At 34.5% G+C, this 17,850-nt stretch overlaps 1 protein-coding gene across 1 annotated transcript in view; it reads left to right on the top strand.

Moving 5' to 3' along the window:
- The first annotated feature begins 1,556 nt into the window (after positions 1-1,556).
- LOC132702794 (uncharacterized) overlaps positions 1,557-17,850 on the top strand; it is a 308,632-nt gene continuing 292,338 nt past the window's right edge. The window contains exons 1-2 of the mRNA XM_060671578.1: positions 1,557-1,740; positions 3,974-4,048. Of these exons, the coding sequence (XP_060527561.1) occupies positions 4,043-4,048 (6 nt within the window). The 5' untranslated portion in view covers positions 1,557-1,740; positions 3,974-4,042. The remainder of the gene's footprint in view (positions 1,741-3,973; positions 4,049-17,850) is intronic.

Here is a 17,850-nt window from a genome sequence, read left to right as displayed (position 1 = left end):
AATAGGCTGAGTTGCGAGATAGAAGCAAAGGAGAAACGAAGATATATCTCTCCATATCTCGTGAGTTTGCCTGCCTGTCTACTTATAGGTGAAAATCACACTAAGGACATCACAAGTGGGGTGTCACAGGGATCGGTCATGGGACCGTTTTTGTGGAATGTCTACTATGACGATGTACTGCGACTGCCAATGCCTGAGAGTGTTGAGCTTGTATCATACGCTGACGATCTTGGCGTAATCAAAACTGGCAAAATTAAAGGACAAGTAGTGGCAGAAGCGAACATTGCTATCCAGAGAATCGCCAACTGGATGCATGTCAAAAAATTGCAGCTAGGACCAGGAAAAACGGAAGCTGTCCTAAATACGCGAAAGGATGCAAAAAGGGTAACCATTGCTGTTTTAGATATGGAGATCGAGACCGGATTTGAAATTAAATATCTTGGAGCTATTCTTGACATAGAGGCAACAATGAAAAAATATATAGAACACACATGTAAACGTGCAGAGGCGTATGCTCTTTCTCTGTGTAGGTTGATGCCTAACAAGATCGGACCTAGCGCAAGAAAAAGAGAAATGCTGAGTGCAGTTACGCACTCAATTATTCTCTACGCAGCTTCTGTGTGGTGTGAAACCTTGCGCTACGCAAAATATAGAAGAATGTGTCAGAAGCTTCAAAGAAAGCTCGCACCATGTCAAAGTGTGCAGTGCTGGTCATCTCGAGGACAATCCCGATAGAGTTGCAAGCACACGAATGAATGAATAAAAAATAGTGATGAGGGAGGAAACACTAAGCGGATGGCAGACAATCTGGAAACAAAAAAGAGAAGTGGGACCATGGACTAAAAGGATAATTCCAGATTTAAGACCTTGGTTTGGAAGAAGACGCGGGGAAGTCAACTATTACGTCTCCCAGATGTTATCAGGACATGGATTTTTTCAGGCATATTTCCATAGGTTCAAGCTGAGCGCAACACTCCAATGCAACTACTGCGACCACATAGATAATGCCGCACATACATTTTCGTTTGCGCACGGTGGAACGTAGAACGCCTTGACGTTGAATAGCACATAGGACAGAAACTATCCCCTGAAAATGTTGTCAATCACATGCTAGCGAGTGAGGAAAAGTGGCACATAATCTGCAGCGTTATTTAAAAAATCATAAGCTGCAAAGAAGAAGACAAGACGACTCGGCGAACGCAATAGCTTGGCAAAGCACAAAATGTTGAAGTAATTCCGATAGGTGGTTCCAACATTTCCTGCAAGGAGGGAGACTGTGAGGCGGTTTTTTAGTGGGTAAAAATCTAAATTTAATCGTTTTCGTTTGCATTTCCTCCGCTCCTTAGTAATTATAATGATAGCGACTAAGGAAGAAACTATAATCGGGACAACGAGCATTCAAATAAAAGACGTACGATCAAAAAACGGCGTCGGTCGTACGCATCGAACGATTCGCGTGACAATGTGTTCCAAGTGGAGGCCCGCAAAACAGTAGGTGCGCACTAACACAGTGACGACGTATAATCAGCGAGGAGGTTTTTAACAACAAAACGCGCCGGCAGTTGAAATGTTGCCGCGTTCGGTCCGATGGCGGTGCGCTTAAATCAATCGTTTCGTTTTATTTAGTTTCGCCTTCCGGTATATACGGACGCCAGACGCGGGTCAACCGGTGCGGAAAACCTTCACGAGTTGTAAAACGGCGGTCGACCCCATAAGATACGCATACGGATACTGACTTGGGTACGTATTTTCGTTTTCCCTAGTTAATTCGCGTTTCGGTTGCGTCGATGCGCCTGTAATTAGACGTATTTACAAATATCCTCCGTCTGTTTGTAACCAGTGTTACTTCATAATGCCCCTCATAAGGTTTTTATTCCAAGAGATAGACAAATAGTTTTTATATGAAACTTTTATGGTTTCTTAGCATTCTAAAATTAATACGAACAAAGGCAATGAACAAGCTTCAACATAAACAATTTCATCTTTCCCCCATACTTACTTTTCCCTTTGTGCGGATGATGATATAGTTTCTACCCTTTATGCAGCATCGTCTGAGCAACTTAGCATTACAACTAAGATAACTGTTGGGCAAATGAAACATTTTGCAGAAACTAACAAATTGATATTGAATGAAAGTAAAACTAAGATAATCTCGTTTTCAACACTGGATTTAAAGAAGAGTTTATTAGTACACTTCAATGAAAGCACAATTAAGTAAAATTCCTCGGAGTCTATGTAGACTCGAGACTCTCCTGGTTCGAACAGGTTTACCACATTCCCAAAAAACTTTCGGTTTACTGCTTTGTCATATGGAGGTTCCGCCATCAGGTTTCTTTCCCTTTCTTGCTTTCGAAAATCGGATGTTCTCCGTTCTTGTCTTTTGGATTTTCCGGAATAACTTTTTAACCGCTTAGGCTAAGAAAATGGAAACTCACCTCCTTATTAACCCTCCACGAGATACATCAGCCTATGGCTTCGATCTGTCGCCGGCATCCATTTTTTTTTCCCAATTTTCGACTGTTTTTTGCACATTGCTTGTACGTGACGGAAAATGGGGGGATTGGGGGGTCATTTTTTAAAAACCGTTTACGAGACCAAAGAAATTCTTGAACTATAAGACACAAGATACAGCTCTATAAACTTTTATTCTTGACAATTTTTGAAAAATATACAGGGTGCTCCGCAAATTCAAAAAAACTGAAGAATGGGTCTCCCTATTATTGATAATTGGTTATAACTGAAAGAATATGATTCAGAGGTCACTTTCTTTTACATTGCGATAAAGCCCGCATAGATAGCTAAACTTTTGTATTTAAGGTTCTCAGCTATTGTACAGGGTGGTGCCGATATTCCGTGCTAAATAAGAAATGTGTTAAGTGTACTAAATTTGCAGATATCAACTTCAAATATTGCAGAGAAGTAAAAGTATGTGTCCACATTTAAACAATAGAAATTAGGTGCGATCATATTTTACCAAGTTTTTTTTTTAATTTCAATTTTTTTTTTTGGTAATTTTGGTTTCCGGAAAAATATGTGTTCCTTCATAATCGTTCACCCGATCGGCAAAATTCTTTAACGCAGAAGATCCAGTGCAATAACATTTATTTCAGGCATTTTTTTAATTATATACAGGGTTTTCAAATTGTAGGCAAAAATCTAAAAGACCTTGAAAATTGTTCTTTTACAGAGCAAATTATTAACCGCAAATCATAAATCGCAAAAAATATGGCTAATCGGTTCAAACAGTGTCATAGGCTGCATCAAGAGCTACAATTTTTGTATTTGCGGTTTTCGTCTATCACACACGCTGCCGGGATATGTGGAAAAATCCATATAAAATTTGCTATTTCGGGGGCTCAGTAAAGACGCGGTAACGTCATTCATTATTACGACGCACTGCATGGTTTCAGAAAAAACTTATTTTCCCGAAAATCATTTACTATTTTGGAAAAACTCTTGAAACATGGAAGATCGATTTCAATTATGTATAGACGGTGTTAATTATGGGTAAAAAAAATTAAAAGACCCTGAAAATTGCCATTTTCTTGGATAGCCGTAAATGAAAAAAGATAAAACGGAATAATTTGGTTTAAACAATGTCGTAAACTCTATAGAGAGAGTTTCAGGTTTCCCCTAACATACAGGGTGCGCGAGATACTTGGAATAATATCATTGGAAATCTTTATTACTTGTACAATATTTTATATTTATTGTGACTTTGAAATTCGGCGATACGTGAAAAACACTTCATACAGGATGCATGCACAATAAAATAGTGGTCCTCAGGAGCACAATAGAAAACTAATGCGTCCCTCTAGGACAAGAACCCACGAAACACTTTTTAAAATTAAAAGCAGCTTCGCGCTACGCGCTACGAAGTTGCCCTGCCCAGTGACGATTTTTCGAAAGCAAGTCTTTAGGATTCAGAAACCCATTTTACGGACTATACTGTTTAAGTCGTGGAATTTTTCAGGTCGAGACCTATTTCCACAACACTCATTGTGGACACTTCCTAGTATGTACGTCCTAAATTGTGCCACTTATGCAGGTAACTCTAATCTTTATATGCTCTCAAGAAATTCAGATATTCCGTCCAATTTAAGACCGAATCTTAACATAAAAATACCAACACATCGACTGTCTCTTACATCAAATAGTCCCTTTGTTTTGACTATCGAATTGAAGGAGTAACTAGTCAAACAAAATTCAAATGCACTCTTAAAGATAAATTGCTGCGCCTCATCTATAGCAATATTATTTTTTTTTTTCTTGTGATTTCTTTTAATACCTATTCGTTGTTTGTTATTGTTTATGTATTTGTTATTTATCTAAAATTATTACTTATTATTATTACTAAGTAATTAATAATACAAAGATAATTTTATATTTTTACACTCGTATTATACTGACAATATCCAATCCTTGTAACTCAAGTCTTATGGAAATTAAGCTATCTTTATCTAATATGAAATCGATTTTTTCGTATCATGTTATATTTTTTAAATGGGACACCACGCATATTATTTCACAGGAAGCGGGATCCTTTTTTTCCTGTTTTCACAAATATAGAGTTTGTCCAATTTATGCTGAAAGGTTGTTAAAATGTAGAAGTTAACCTCAATTAAAATATACATATTTGTTGGATCACATAGTTATTGATTTCTTGAAGCAGTTGAGGTAAATCATTCTGCAGAAAGCTTATATATAACAATAACTTTAAAGTGTTTTATTCCACATCACACATTAAGTGCCCAATGGTTTTGGTTTTGCACTTCCCATTCTCAGAATGAATTAATTGTTGAATAATAATGCATGTTATAACGATTAACTGCACCATTACTGCGAAAAATACCTTCATTTGAAAACATTATTTTGGACAAAAAATTTGGATTATTTATACCAGTGCAGAAATTTTCCCGTTGTTGAAAATTAGGGTCTAGAAATTCTTGGTGTAGTTCCATATGGAAGGGATATTACTTTTTCTAGTGTTTGCTAGTAGTGCGATTAAAGGTAGATTGGGATGTATCACATAACACACGGTTACTGATTTGGGGATTATCTTTGAAGTAAATTTTCCAATTCTTTTTCCTCATTGGTAGCATTCCGGTTAACCATTTTCCGTTCTTCATATTGAGGACTAGCACTAGCATCAAATCGGTCCACTAAACACTGAAGAGATTGTCTATTAAAATTCTACGCCCTGTAAAGTCACTACCAACAAAGTATTTTTTCGCTCACCCAGTATATAAATCAGATCAATTAATTCAGCTTTAGGAAACTTAATATTTTTTTTTAATTTACTGACACCGCAATAAATTTTATGAATTTATTAACTAATCTATTAAACTAAATCTATTAACTAACGCTATAGCAATAGTCAATAGACAGAAAGAAGGGTTGGAAAAGTTAAAATAAATCGTGAAGTATTAAAAATAGGTCTATGGCACACTTAATATAAGTTCGAAGGTTTAAAATGATCCAAATACATTCGTTAATTTCAAATACCCCGTAGGATCTAATTGAAATTTATTTTTTTTTTGCAAATGTGAAAACTAGTTTTTTTAGAAACATTGAAATATTGGAAAAACTATTAGGTTTAGGTATGCATTATTATTAGTAAAAAAGTTGAAAATTAATTCGAAACAAAGTTAAGAAATTATGTGTTCCATTTAAAGAAATAGATGTTTTATTTGTCACACCTTTTTTGAGATACCCTGTATACTGTAGATTAATTTTAAATTGTGCATCCTAGCAATCTATACAACTTTTGTGTTTACCATTTTCTCATAACTTTTGAAACCAATGGCACTGTCGTCTTCAGCCAACAAGACGCATCTCAATATTTGAACTTTTTGAATTATTGCGATTTATCGTTTTTTTTGATATAGCAATTTTATTTTGTAATTTTTACGAGTAATTAACGACTTTGAAAATTTAATTTTTTAAGCAGGGATACTTTCATTAAAAATTAGGGGCTTAGGACTTTAGTACAAATTTAACATATGTCCACATATGGTGCCAATTAAAAACTTTATTATTAATTATTAAAAAATGTGCACAGGTTCACTTATTATCTTTGAACGAAGATTTATTGACAGTTCATTGGGTTTATCATAAGCTTACCAAAAAAGAACACAAAAATGTTAGTTAGAGCCATCGTCTGCAAAACTGAAGCCTGTTCTTTTTTATTGCACCGAGATTTTTTATTATTGACTTTTTCTACGGAATCCCAGGAACCGTTGGTTGCTTTAGTTTAAGCTGGACCATCAAAGTCATATCCGTTTGTCCTAATATGGGAACCCCTGTGGACACATTCCATTATAGCAAATAACAAGTAACTTTTTTTTAAATTTTAAAAATATTTTCTATCAACTTATTTACATTTTTAAGACATTAAATATATGCCAATACTGTTTGATAAATGGCGATTCCACATTCTAATGTATGGCCGGTTTCGAAATATTTTCGAACAATTTCATTAGCATTAATTTCATTAGAATTATCAATGTAGATCTATGAAAAAAATGAACAGTTATTATTTTGCGCTTAGCCAATTATCAATGTTACTTTGACAGTGTTTCTTTTGATAAGGAAAAATTGGTCATCAATCCATTTTTACTGCGTTTAAATAAGGCGGCATTCCAAAGAATGACATACGTTTTGTTATGCTTTTATATTTTCTGTTTAAAATGCAAGATGGCAATTACACACAAAGCAAATAAATATACGTTTTTATATCCTCCATCGATTTCTGCAAATGTTTCTTAATTCTGGTGTTTAGCTGCTTTCTATCGCTTCCTCCAGATGATAGTTATTTTGGTGGTATATTAACTGGCTTGACAAGAAATCGATGGGAACTCTCGGAAGAGGCAAGACCAACACACGCTACATTAAGTAAAGTATTTAAAAGCGTTAAATGTCTTTAGTTCCACTCGTTCGTCGAGTCTGGAGCATTCAGTTAGTAGCAAACATGAAACGGTTGTTTGCGTTATATTATATATATAATAACAAAAGAAACAATTTAAAATTATTTTCATATAGGATGATTCATTAAAAAAAAAAAATTAGTCAAAAAACGTCCTGTGTTTAATATATGTTGTAATATATGTGTGCAGTCTAGCGTTTAAGACATAAACTAATCAAAACTGTGTTTGTTTTTGTTGATATAAAACGTGCATTTGAGACCATTGACAGGGACAGGTTAATATGGCACTAGAATAAAGAATGTTGTAATGTTTCTAGTCATAGGGATAGCAGATGGGGTGCACCGAAGAGAAGTGTGTTGGCCCCCGTTTTATTTATATAAATAATATATGGCCGGTTTTAAAAAACTCGTTTGTTAATTTATTTGCCGATGCTTATCTCAGTCTCTAGAAACGATTGAAAATAAATAGCTACCAAACTGAATACCGAAATGCGGTATTTCTATGCATAGTTGTGCCAAAGTAAACTGAATTTAAATAACTCAAAATTCAAATGCATGATTATCGGTTCTAAAGGCGACTGTCAAAAAATCTATGACTCGGGGTATTCAGTGAATATACATTGTAATAAAATTGAGTTTGTTTCCGACATTAAACATTTTGGAGTGATTTTCGATCCACAATTATGTTTTAGTAATCATGTTGATGTGATTGGTAAAAAAATATATTTTTTTACCCTGTATCGCGGTTTTTATCACAATGAACTAAGATATTAATGTATAATAGTATAGTTTTGTCTCATTTGTCGCATGTTTGTTCGTTGCTGATATCTTGTACAAAAAAAAAATTAAATAAGTTACAGCTACAATGAAATCGGGCTACGAGAATCATACTGAACTGTTATAGATAAAGAGTATGTTACACCAGCTGAATTGTCGGGCAGTTCATTATAAGAACTAGTTTAATGTTAAGTTAATGTTTAATATACGTTCCAATCAGCATCTGTGGTAAAAAACTACAAATTTACAGAAAACTTTATTCCACGATGGTGTTCGCCGAATAATATTAAAAACACCTCTTGCTTAAGAGTATTCAAGGAGAGGCTAACGAGGTATTTGCGAAGTTTATAGTTTGTTTATTTAAATAGCCAAGTGCCAAAGTTATTATTATTATTAATAATAAATAGATATACTTTGACACACTATTTGGATATATTAGCGATATTTACAGCCTTCGTGGTCGTTTAACGTATCCTTTGCACCATTTATCCTTATTTTGCCAGCTACTTTCGCTTCCATCCCCATTTTGTTCTTGGTCTTCCTCTTTCATCTTCTCTTTGGCCATCTATCATCGGGTATTCCTTTCACGCGATTATACGAGGACAATTTTTGGTTTCCTATTTTTTGTAGAATAGTTTCTTGCTTCTATTTGGTTCTTTCTTCCATCTACTGTTCGCTTGCCGTGCACCAACGTAGTTAACTCTCTGGGTTGGTCTGGTTTCGGTGGTGCCTACCATGCCTTTTAGAGCTAAGTTTAAATTTAGTCTTCTCAAAAGTCAATGCTTCTTCATTTTTGTCCAACTTTTCCTATTTTTCTCCTTTTATTCCCACCTTTGCCCTTTATCCTTTCTTCTCCCTTGGATATTTATTGTTTATTTACTTATTATATAAGACTTATTCTTTCCTATCTGGAATAATGAAATTTTTTTTAAATGAGGCTTTAACAGTATCTGGGTTTTGTCTAGATGATTGCGATTTATTTCCAGCCTTTTGGCTGCATGTTTTCCACCAAAAACTAAAAGTTAAGATGAAAGGAATTGTCTTAAGATGATCCATATCAGCTGATAGAATTTTGTGAGCGTGTTACCAATCTATTTTAAATCTAAATTTCTATGTTATATATTTTTTTTGGATGGGAAGACTTCTTATTTTAATGGCATCATTAATGAAGACAATGATCGATATTGGTCAAATGAAAATCCCCATTGGATGATGAAATGTCTTACCCAATATCCTCAAAAGTTAAATGTATAGTTGAAATATAAGAAGAACGATGAATGAACGAACGAAGAATGATAAGAACAGCTATACCACCGATTGCTCTCCAGACCGCTTGGCAAGTAGCAGAAGGACGTCAGTTTAGGCATTTAGAACCTTTTTTCTTTGTTTCTAAATAGATTTTCTTATTATGCATGTTTATCAATTAGTTCAAATCATTAATTATGTCCGGTTTTTTACATTCCCGCAAAAACGGTTAAATTTTGATAAAGGATAAGATCCATGAAAAATACTTTGAATCCAAAAATGAAATAAAAGAATACCCTTTCTTTTTAAAATTATAAAGTTTGATAGCTTAGAGAAAAAAACCATAAATTTGAACTAGCCGAATTAGAAACTCTGGTAAATTAAATTTCATAAATTTAGCTCTAATAATTCCAGAGATATATGGCCGTTGCCCGACTTTTTGACTAATCCTGTATATACTGCTGTTTTGGATAATTTGTTTATGTAATATGATTTACAATAACGTTAAGATAGCAAAACTCTCAAACCGGTGCTTAGTAGCTCTGACTTCCGATATCACTAAGACTTCTGACATCAGCAAAGAAAATATCAACCACCGATTAACTATTTTTCGAATTTCTCTTAATGACTCTAAGTACGGGGTGGTTCGTTTATATGGGAAGACTCCATATTCTCAGAACCTGTAAGCAAACCCGTAAAAAACTTGGAGAGTAAAGTTTTTTCCATTAAACTGGAATTTTGTATTTTTGTGGACAAGCAACAATAGTTTTATTTTATATAGAACACATTGTAATATTAATGTGTTTTTTAATTCCTCGAAAAAATCTAAACATGTGTAATATACTATATCTGAAGTTTTGTTGTCAAAAATGGCTTTTGTAGGCTAAATATACAGTGAAGTGCTAAAATATGGATGGAATCTAAAACTCATGTATTGAATTTCAAGAAAGATACTCTCGCACTTCCATCATAATTTTTTCGTGCGCATTTTTTGCAGTAGATGGAAACTATACAAGGTGGGTCAAAAAGTAAATGTCTATACCAACCTTTTTTTTATATCCATTTTCAAATTCTGGGTTTTGCGCATAATTCATGTAGCATACCCTACACCTACCCCTCACTTTGTACGAGCAAAAGAATGAAAACCAGAAATTTCATTTTGAATCGAACAGGTGTGTAGCTAGTCCCAGTGAAATTCTTTAATTGTTACAATGACATTTCTGCCAATAAAGGAAACTGAGACAATTGAAATTTTAACATTTATTGAATATTGGGACAAAACGGGAACTCAAAAAGAAGGTTGTAATTTGTTTTTTGAAGATCCATTACAAGATCTGGTGATCTCTATGGTCAGGTCGTCCAAAAACTAATCCCTATAGCGCATCTTTTGAAATAGCTTCAAATATTGATGTTAACCAACAACCAGCCTTTTGTTTATGAAAAGAAGAAAAGTATTATCCCAAAATCACTTAATTGTCATTCCTGCAAATCAGCCCGATATGCCAGATAGGCAGATTTCATTTCCACAAGTTATTAAGGGTATTAATGAATTTGTTGAATTGAATTTGTTCCATATTTTACCTTTTCACTGTATATAAATAATACAAATATTAATAAAAGCCCTTGTCCGATTTGAGAAATAATGAGGTCTACAAAAAAAAAGTGCATTCAAAAGTTTCTTTTATTGATTTAACCTTCTTAAGTGTGTGGTTTTTATGTTAAGGTACAAATTTTATCATTTTAAATAGAAAACCCTGTACACTAATACACATTCGGAGAGTGCTTTTCAGAGTTCAACGATATATGATATTGACATAAACGAAACTGTCAGACATTTCAATTTTTATGTATATTTAATATAGGACCGAAGTTAGCTAAATATATAGAGTGCAACATTGATACATTTTGGTTTATGCCAGGCCGGAAACACCTAAACACTGCTAAATAAAAACTAAAAACTGTATACTTAAAAACCGTATACTTCAGAGGTTGGGTTTATTACTAGGATGGGATGAAAAGTTTCTGGCCTGATCAAGAGCTAGCGCTACTAGGTCCACTTTTGGAGCGGCATGCTACAGTACCCTTCCTACCGAGCTGTTTTCTAAGCTCAAAAAATGGCTTGGCGATAAAAGATTTAAGAGCAACGAAGAATTTATCGAAGCTGTAAATTTTGAGGAGCTTGATAAATCTGCATTTAAAACTGGCATAAGCAAGTTGGAACACCGTTATGAGAAATGTGTTGATGGAGATTATGTTGAAAAATAAAGCAAAAAAAAAAAATTACAGACATCATTTTTCTTGGTCAGGCCGGAAACTTTTCACCACACCCTGGATCTTGATAATCTGCCTGACACTCATCTCCATATATAGAGTTCTTCTGTCTGTGCTTTATTCATAGTTATACACTACCTTTACCCTATTTTGCAAAATCTAGATTAAATTAAAAATTGCAGAGGGAACAAGAAAGCATTATAAACTTAGTTTTTCCTGTCAAATAATTTCTACGTTTGAACTATTTTCAAAGCTTGAATCTATATATAGGCCGAAAGACTTTAGTGCAGGTACCTCGGCAATGTTTTATTATTAAACTTAATGTCTAATACTGTTACTCTCTTAGTCTTTTGTGTAAACAACAAGCATTCAATCTTATCTATGTTAATGTTTATTTTATTAGAAAGTAACCTCTGCACATCGACCTTTTTAACTAAGTAATTAGAATACTTTTCATTCGTGATGATTGTAAAATGTAGACGTTAGGCTGTTTGTTTATAAAAATAATGATTCTAGAACGTCACTAGGAGCCACGGCTAACAGTTTTATGACTACCTAGCTTCGAAAAATATACGTAAACTTGCTTGCCTAAGAAGGTTCTTTCGGAGACGATACCTGAGAGGTGTCAAAAGAACAAACAAAACATATTGCAGAGTCCAAAAACTAAAATGTTTTCAAAATTTTAAGAATTACTATAACAATTTGTGTATTCTTTGTTACACTTTATTTCGCTTTGCCCTTTTACCAGCGCACTTACAAGGATGTACTAAATAGATTCGAACGCATTTGGCTAAACCCAAGATTAAAGTAACCAGACCTAATTTGATGATAAATAGCCACATTTTAAAGCAATGTTGCGACTTATAGCTGCATACTTAATTTAAGTTCATATTCCAGGACACATTTTATGTAGGAACGTTCATACAAATATATGTTAAGGTGTTGAATATCAAAATTTCATTTTAAAGTTGGTTTTTATTTACATATCAAAACATTTTTATGAGATTTTTTTCAAAGCAAGTTTCACAGGTACTGTAAATCTATTTACAAATCCTCTGGATTCCTCCTGCGTGGTTTCGACGTATGTTATTTATAAACCATCGGCGCAGGAAGAATTATTAAAAGTTCAGTGCATTTGATTGGATGGGATGATATATTTTGGGATCAAGCCATAACTTGTCTACATAATAATCACTTCATTGTAGTCCGCAGTAAGCAATAATAGTTAAAAAGGTGTTAAGGTGTAACTTCTTGGCCATTATGATTATTTCATTGGTGAAATATTTTTTATAAAATGATGTTTTTTCATATGTAATCCCAGATTAGTTAAAATGGTTTTTACAAACGTTGCATTATTTCAAACTGGGTAGGGTATATACCAGAACGTTAGGAGACAAAATTTATATTGTTATACATAGTGTGAATAGCTAAAATGTGGAACAAATTTATTAAGAAAAAAATCAGGTTTTAGATTTCAAGAAACTCACACATGAATTTCATAATTTTCTCATGAGAATTTTTTCCAGTAAACAGAAAATATACCGGGTGGGTAAACCATTTTTTGCCTACCTCTTATTTTTTATGAGCAAAAGCATCAAAAACAGAGATTAAATTTTAAAATGAACAGGTTAATAGGTAGTAGCAGTAAAGTTCTTAAATGGAACATTTCTATCAGTAAAGAACGTGAATATAGCGGCGCATCTAAATGACAGTAAGAAAATTGAAATTTTAATTTTTATTGGATATGGAGACAAAATGAGATCTGAAGCAAAAGTTTGTAATTTATTTAACGCAAAATATTCAAAAAGGTCAATTACAAGATCCAAGGTTGAGAAAAAAAAATAGAAACAGGGCACGTCATAGAAATGAGTTTTTAACTTCTTGACAATATACCAATAGATCCAATAACCCTTCCAAAACATTACACATTAATTTCCCTGATTTCGTATCGAATTCCGTTATACACTTTTGATTTTAAATATCCCTAGAGGAAAAAATCCACTGCAGTAGTATCTAGACTACTATTCTGTAACTTGCATTATATCATATCTAGACTTCTCGGCTATCATTTGCCTAGATCCGTCTCGTCGGTCGGGCACGGATAATTATACTCCACGTGTTAAACACATAGAAACAATGATAAAGAAAATCCCAACCTAACCAAAAATCGTGTTTACTTTGGTTAACTAATGTTTGTTAGTTTGTTTTTTCACATTTAATTTAATTTAGCATATCATATGGAATAAAATAACTGCATTACAGGTAGGTATTTGTTGAAATTTTAAAAATTTGTGTCCATAACACTCAACTTAAGTTACAGACGTATCCTGTTTTGAGACATTTACTACATAAGGAGGAGCATCGACGACGGCTCTCAAATCTAAAATTTGCAAAAAAGGTAATGATTTAATCTGCAAGAGGAGATTCATTGAGTTGTTTCGGCTAAATAAGGAACTAGTTCTCAATTGGGTCTTACCAAAGGAATGTTGGCGAGGAGTACTTGCGTGCAGACAGTTAACACACCCTCAGTCGGTGTATAAAAGAGTATAGTTCAATCATTAGATCTGTTTTCCCTAAACTGAACAAGGAAATGCTCAAGTTAAAAGAGCTTTTATGGAAATAGGTGGATTCCCAGGAATTATTGGCTGTATAGGTAGGATTCATATAGCAATCATCACACTGTATGAAAATACGGTGTGATGATGATGCTATGTCAGCAGAAAAGAATTTCATTCCAAAAACATGCACTTAATAAGTGGTCACAGATTGATAACTGAGACATCTATATGACCTGCTTTCTTGATTGGAAACTCAATATGCTGCTCTTCACTATGTGATATATCAATCATTGTTTATGAATGAATATGATAAAAAGTTGCACTCTTCAGAACTTACTTTATTTTTATGCCAACCTATGTATGTCGAGGTATATTTTAATTATGTCTGTTTCCTTCTTTCGAGGTCAAAGGAATATATTGGTTTTTAGCTGAGTCAGGATATGCAATACAATCCTGGGTCATGACTTGTGACAAACACGCAGTACTGTAAAAAGATGCATTGGTGTTTCTGATTCATCGGCGGTTTTACGGTAAGAAATTGTTAATAGAGATTTTAGACAATAAAATAATTGGAACTCATAGTACGTTGTAGCATTTTTATTATTATTTTTTAATTGGCCACAAAAAACACATTACAAGGAAACTATTTATAAAAAGCAAATATTAACACAGAAAATAAAAGAAACAGGAACTAATTTAACGTTTTACATAACACAAAAACATTATATAATAGTATATGAAGACACTTTTAAATTTAAAAAAAATATTTTGACTGCCATCTCTCCAATAATTGTGCAAACAAATCATTTTGTCTTTCTTAATTTTGACATAATTCGAATAAACTAGTAAAATAATCGACGCTCAAAATACAGCAAATATATAAATACGTGCAACGGATGCGATTTTTAGAGAGAACCTCTTAACGATCTTTTGCCTTGAAGTTTGGAAATACATTGGGCTCCACCGTACGGAGCCGAAAGCGCTGACAGAGTTTAAAAAGAGATGGCCGTATTTGTCCAAATGTTCATTTATCCGAATGGTATAGGGGAGTTCGGGACGGGGTGGAGGCCGGCAAAGAATTCTTTTTTACGTGGAGAAAGAAATAATAAAGAATAATATATAAATAAATAATAATGAATAATAATAATAATAGGAGAGAATAATAATTAGAGAATAATTATGATTTGTTTACATTACAATGTTTTTAAAATACATCTGTCAATATTTACAGTGACTGAACTTAAAATATTCAGTTGCATTTTAATTCATCAAAGAGGCAAACCTATTATAAATGTGTTTAAATAAATCATTGCGGTCATAGTAAAATTGTGTTTAGGTATGGTTATCAATTAAAACATTTTGGATTATGCAAAAAATTAACTAGCTACCTCCCATACCCAAGAATCAAAAAGTAAAAGTCACTTAAGAATAAGGATAAGAAGTATGAATAAATTGAAATTTGTAAGAGAACGGGGTCCTCTCGGGGTGAAGTGGGTAGCACGAAAACACGGAACAGACTTCTTACTATTTTACTGAGATTGCGTGTCTTTAACAATTGCGTGAAATAAAAGGAAAAAATTCGCGTCCGTCGCGCAACGCCGTCGAACAACAACTCCTGTGTCGGAATCCGACTCGTCGTGACGTGCCGGGGTCCGAGCGGGATCAAAGGGTTTTTTGCGTCGGGCCGTCTTAAAGGGTTGCGGTTAAGATAATGGCATCGGCGCAGTGGTAGTTGTTACACTCTCCCTCCCTGGTTTCGAACTCGGCTCGAGGAGGAACCAAATATCTTCTTTGGTGGTCGTACTCGTCTCTTCAAACTAACGATTGGTTTCTCGTCCTCAGCGGAATTTACAGGAGTTAACGAGGAGACATAATACACTCCAAGGGTCTTTTTCAAGTCGTCTGGACTGGCAACTTCATAATTGGTGGGTGATATGTTGGAATATTTATATTATTACGTCATATCCGACAAGACCCCGTAACAAAGAGGCGCCGCCTTGTTTTTTTTGCCGATCGTAAAATGTATCGGCGTCTCAGGCAAAAAGGACAGGGAGGGCAAGTTGCGGTGAGGAGATAATTAGGGTATTATTATGCGATGTTTTTGGGGTTTACGATAAGTTAGTTAAGACGTAGTTGTCGAACCGGGAGGATTAAACTCGATTCTGCTTCATTACGTTATTTTATTTTGATTATCCTTACAAAGCAGCGGTGGGATTTTACTAAAATCACTTACAATCGTTTTTTTTTCTCTTCTCGGACAAGTTAAAATTATTGTACGTCATGGGAAGATTTAAATCGAAAACAGTTACAAGTGAAAAGCGTAATAAACGGAAAGAACGTTCATCCTCGTCTTCGGGAAGTGATAGTGACAGTTCGAATTCGAGTTATAGCTCTTCCGATAATAGCTCGAGGAGAAAACGGACAATAAAACGTTTGAGAAAAGAATTAAATGATTTAAAAAGGCGTAAGCCGGTCTTTCGCGCGGGAGACGAACTTTTAGTGCCAAAATTTGACCCAAGTCGGGATGACGTGATGGTGGATAATTGGTTGAGTAAAGTGGATAGTTTGGCAGAACGTTATCAGTGGGACGATGATACTATTCTTCGAATAATTTCCGGACGATTACGAGGTAACGCTCGTCAATGGTACGACGAGAACGTGGAGTATGACTCAAGCTGGATTGAAATTAAAACATCAATGAGCCTCTATTTCCGTAAGTCTGTTCCATTTTCCAAGTTACTAAAGGACGCTGCTAATTACGAAACTAAGTCGGGACAAAACCTAGGAGATTATTGTTTTAAAAAAATGTCTAAATTAAGGGCACTTAACATAAATATACCTGACGTTTATTTGATTGACGCAGTAATCGGCGGTATTAAAGACGATAATATATCGCGAACTGTTAGAGCCGCACAACATGAGAATGCCAATGCACTTTATGCGTATCTAAACACCGTGGGTAACATGCCTACCGAAATTTATAGTTTTCGTGAGAATAACACTAAATTCAAACGTCCGCCTTGGATTAGAACGCTTAAAAAAGGTGTTAATCCAACTTCGTGCACATAACCTTACTTTAAAAATCAGTAAGTGCGTATTTCTTGCAGCTACTATAGAATATCTTGGGAGAGAAATCAGTGCAGAAGGAGTGAGGCCAGGTTAGAAGAAAATTCAAGCGGTATTGGATATGAATTATCCTTCCAACGTTAAGCAAGTGCGTCAATTTCTTGGATTAGCAAGTTATTTTCGAAAATTTGTCAAGAACTTCTCCATGATTGTCGAGCCTCTAACAAAATTAACTCGCAAAAGTGCGAATTGGATATGGAGCGCACTACAAAAAGAAGCATTTCACCAAATTCAACAAAAGCTTATATCTTGTCCAATTCTTGCAATATATAACCCTAAATTAGAAATCGAACTTCACACAGACGCATGTTCCATCGGTGTCGGGGCAATATTGCTTCAACACGATGCTGAGGGTAATACACACGTTGTCTCTTACTTTAGCAAAAAAACAACAAGCGACCAAAGGCAGTACCACTCATACGAACTCGAGACTATGGCTGTAGTTTATGCCTTAAAATATTTTCGGGTTTATTTATTGGGGATAAACTTTAAAGTGGTTACGGATTGTAATGCCTTGCGAACGACCTTATCAAAGAAGGATTTGATCCCGCGCATTGGAAGATGGTGGCTGGAAATTCAAGAATATACCTTCGAAATTGAGTACAGGGCCGGCAAAAAGATGACGCATGTTGACGCATTTACTAAATTCACTGTAATCGAACCAGTACATAATCAAAAAAGTAAATACGTTATTAGGGTTTTAACCGACGTAATATATCTATTTGGAGTACCTAGCAGAATTATAAGCGATAGAGGGACAGCTTTTACATCTCGAACTTTTAGAACATTTTGTAATACTTATGGGATTAAGCACGTTTTAAATGCCGTTGCTTCGCCCAGAAGTAATGGCCAATGTGAGCGATATAACAAAACCATTGTGGGTGCGCTATCAACAACAGCTGCAGGCAAGGACGAAAGAGATTGGGACAAATATATAAAACAAGTGCA

The sequence above is a fragment of the Cylas formicarius genome, unplaced genomic scaffold, assembly GCF_029955315.1.
Source record: "Cylas formicarius isolate icCylForm1 unplaced genomic scaffold, icCylForm1.1 PGA_scaffold_6__28_contigs__length_40554024, whole genome shotgun sequence".
Taxonomy (NCBI): Eukaryota; Metazoa; Arthropoda; class Insecta; order Coleoptera; family Brentidae; genus Cylas; species Cylas formicarius.
Note: the sequence above shows the minus strand (reverse complement) of the source record. Positions and strands in the feature narration are given on the sequence as shown.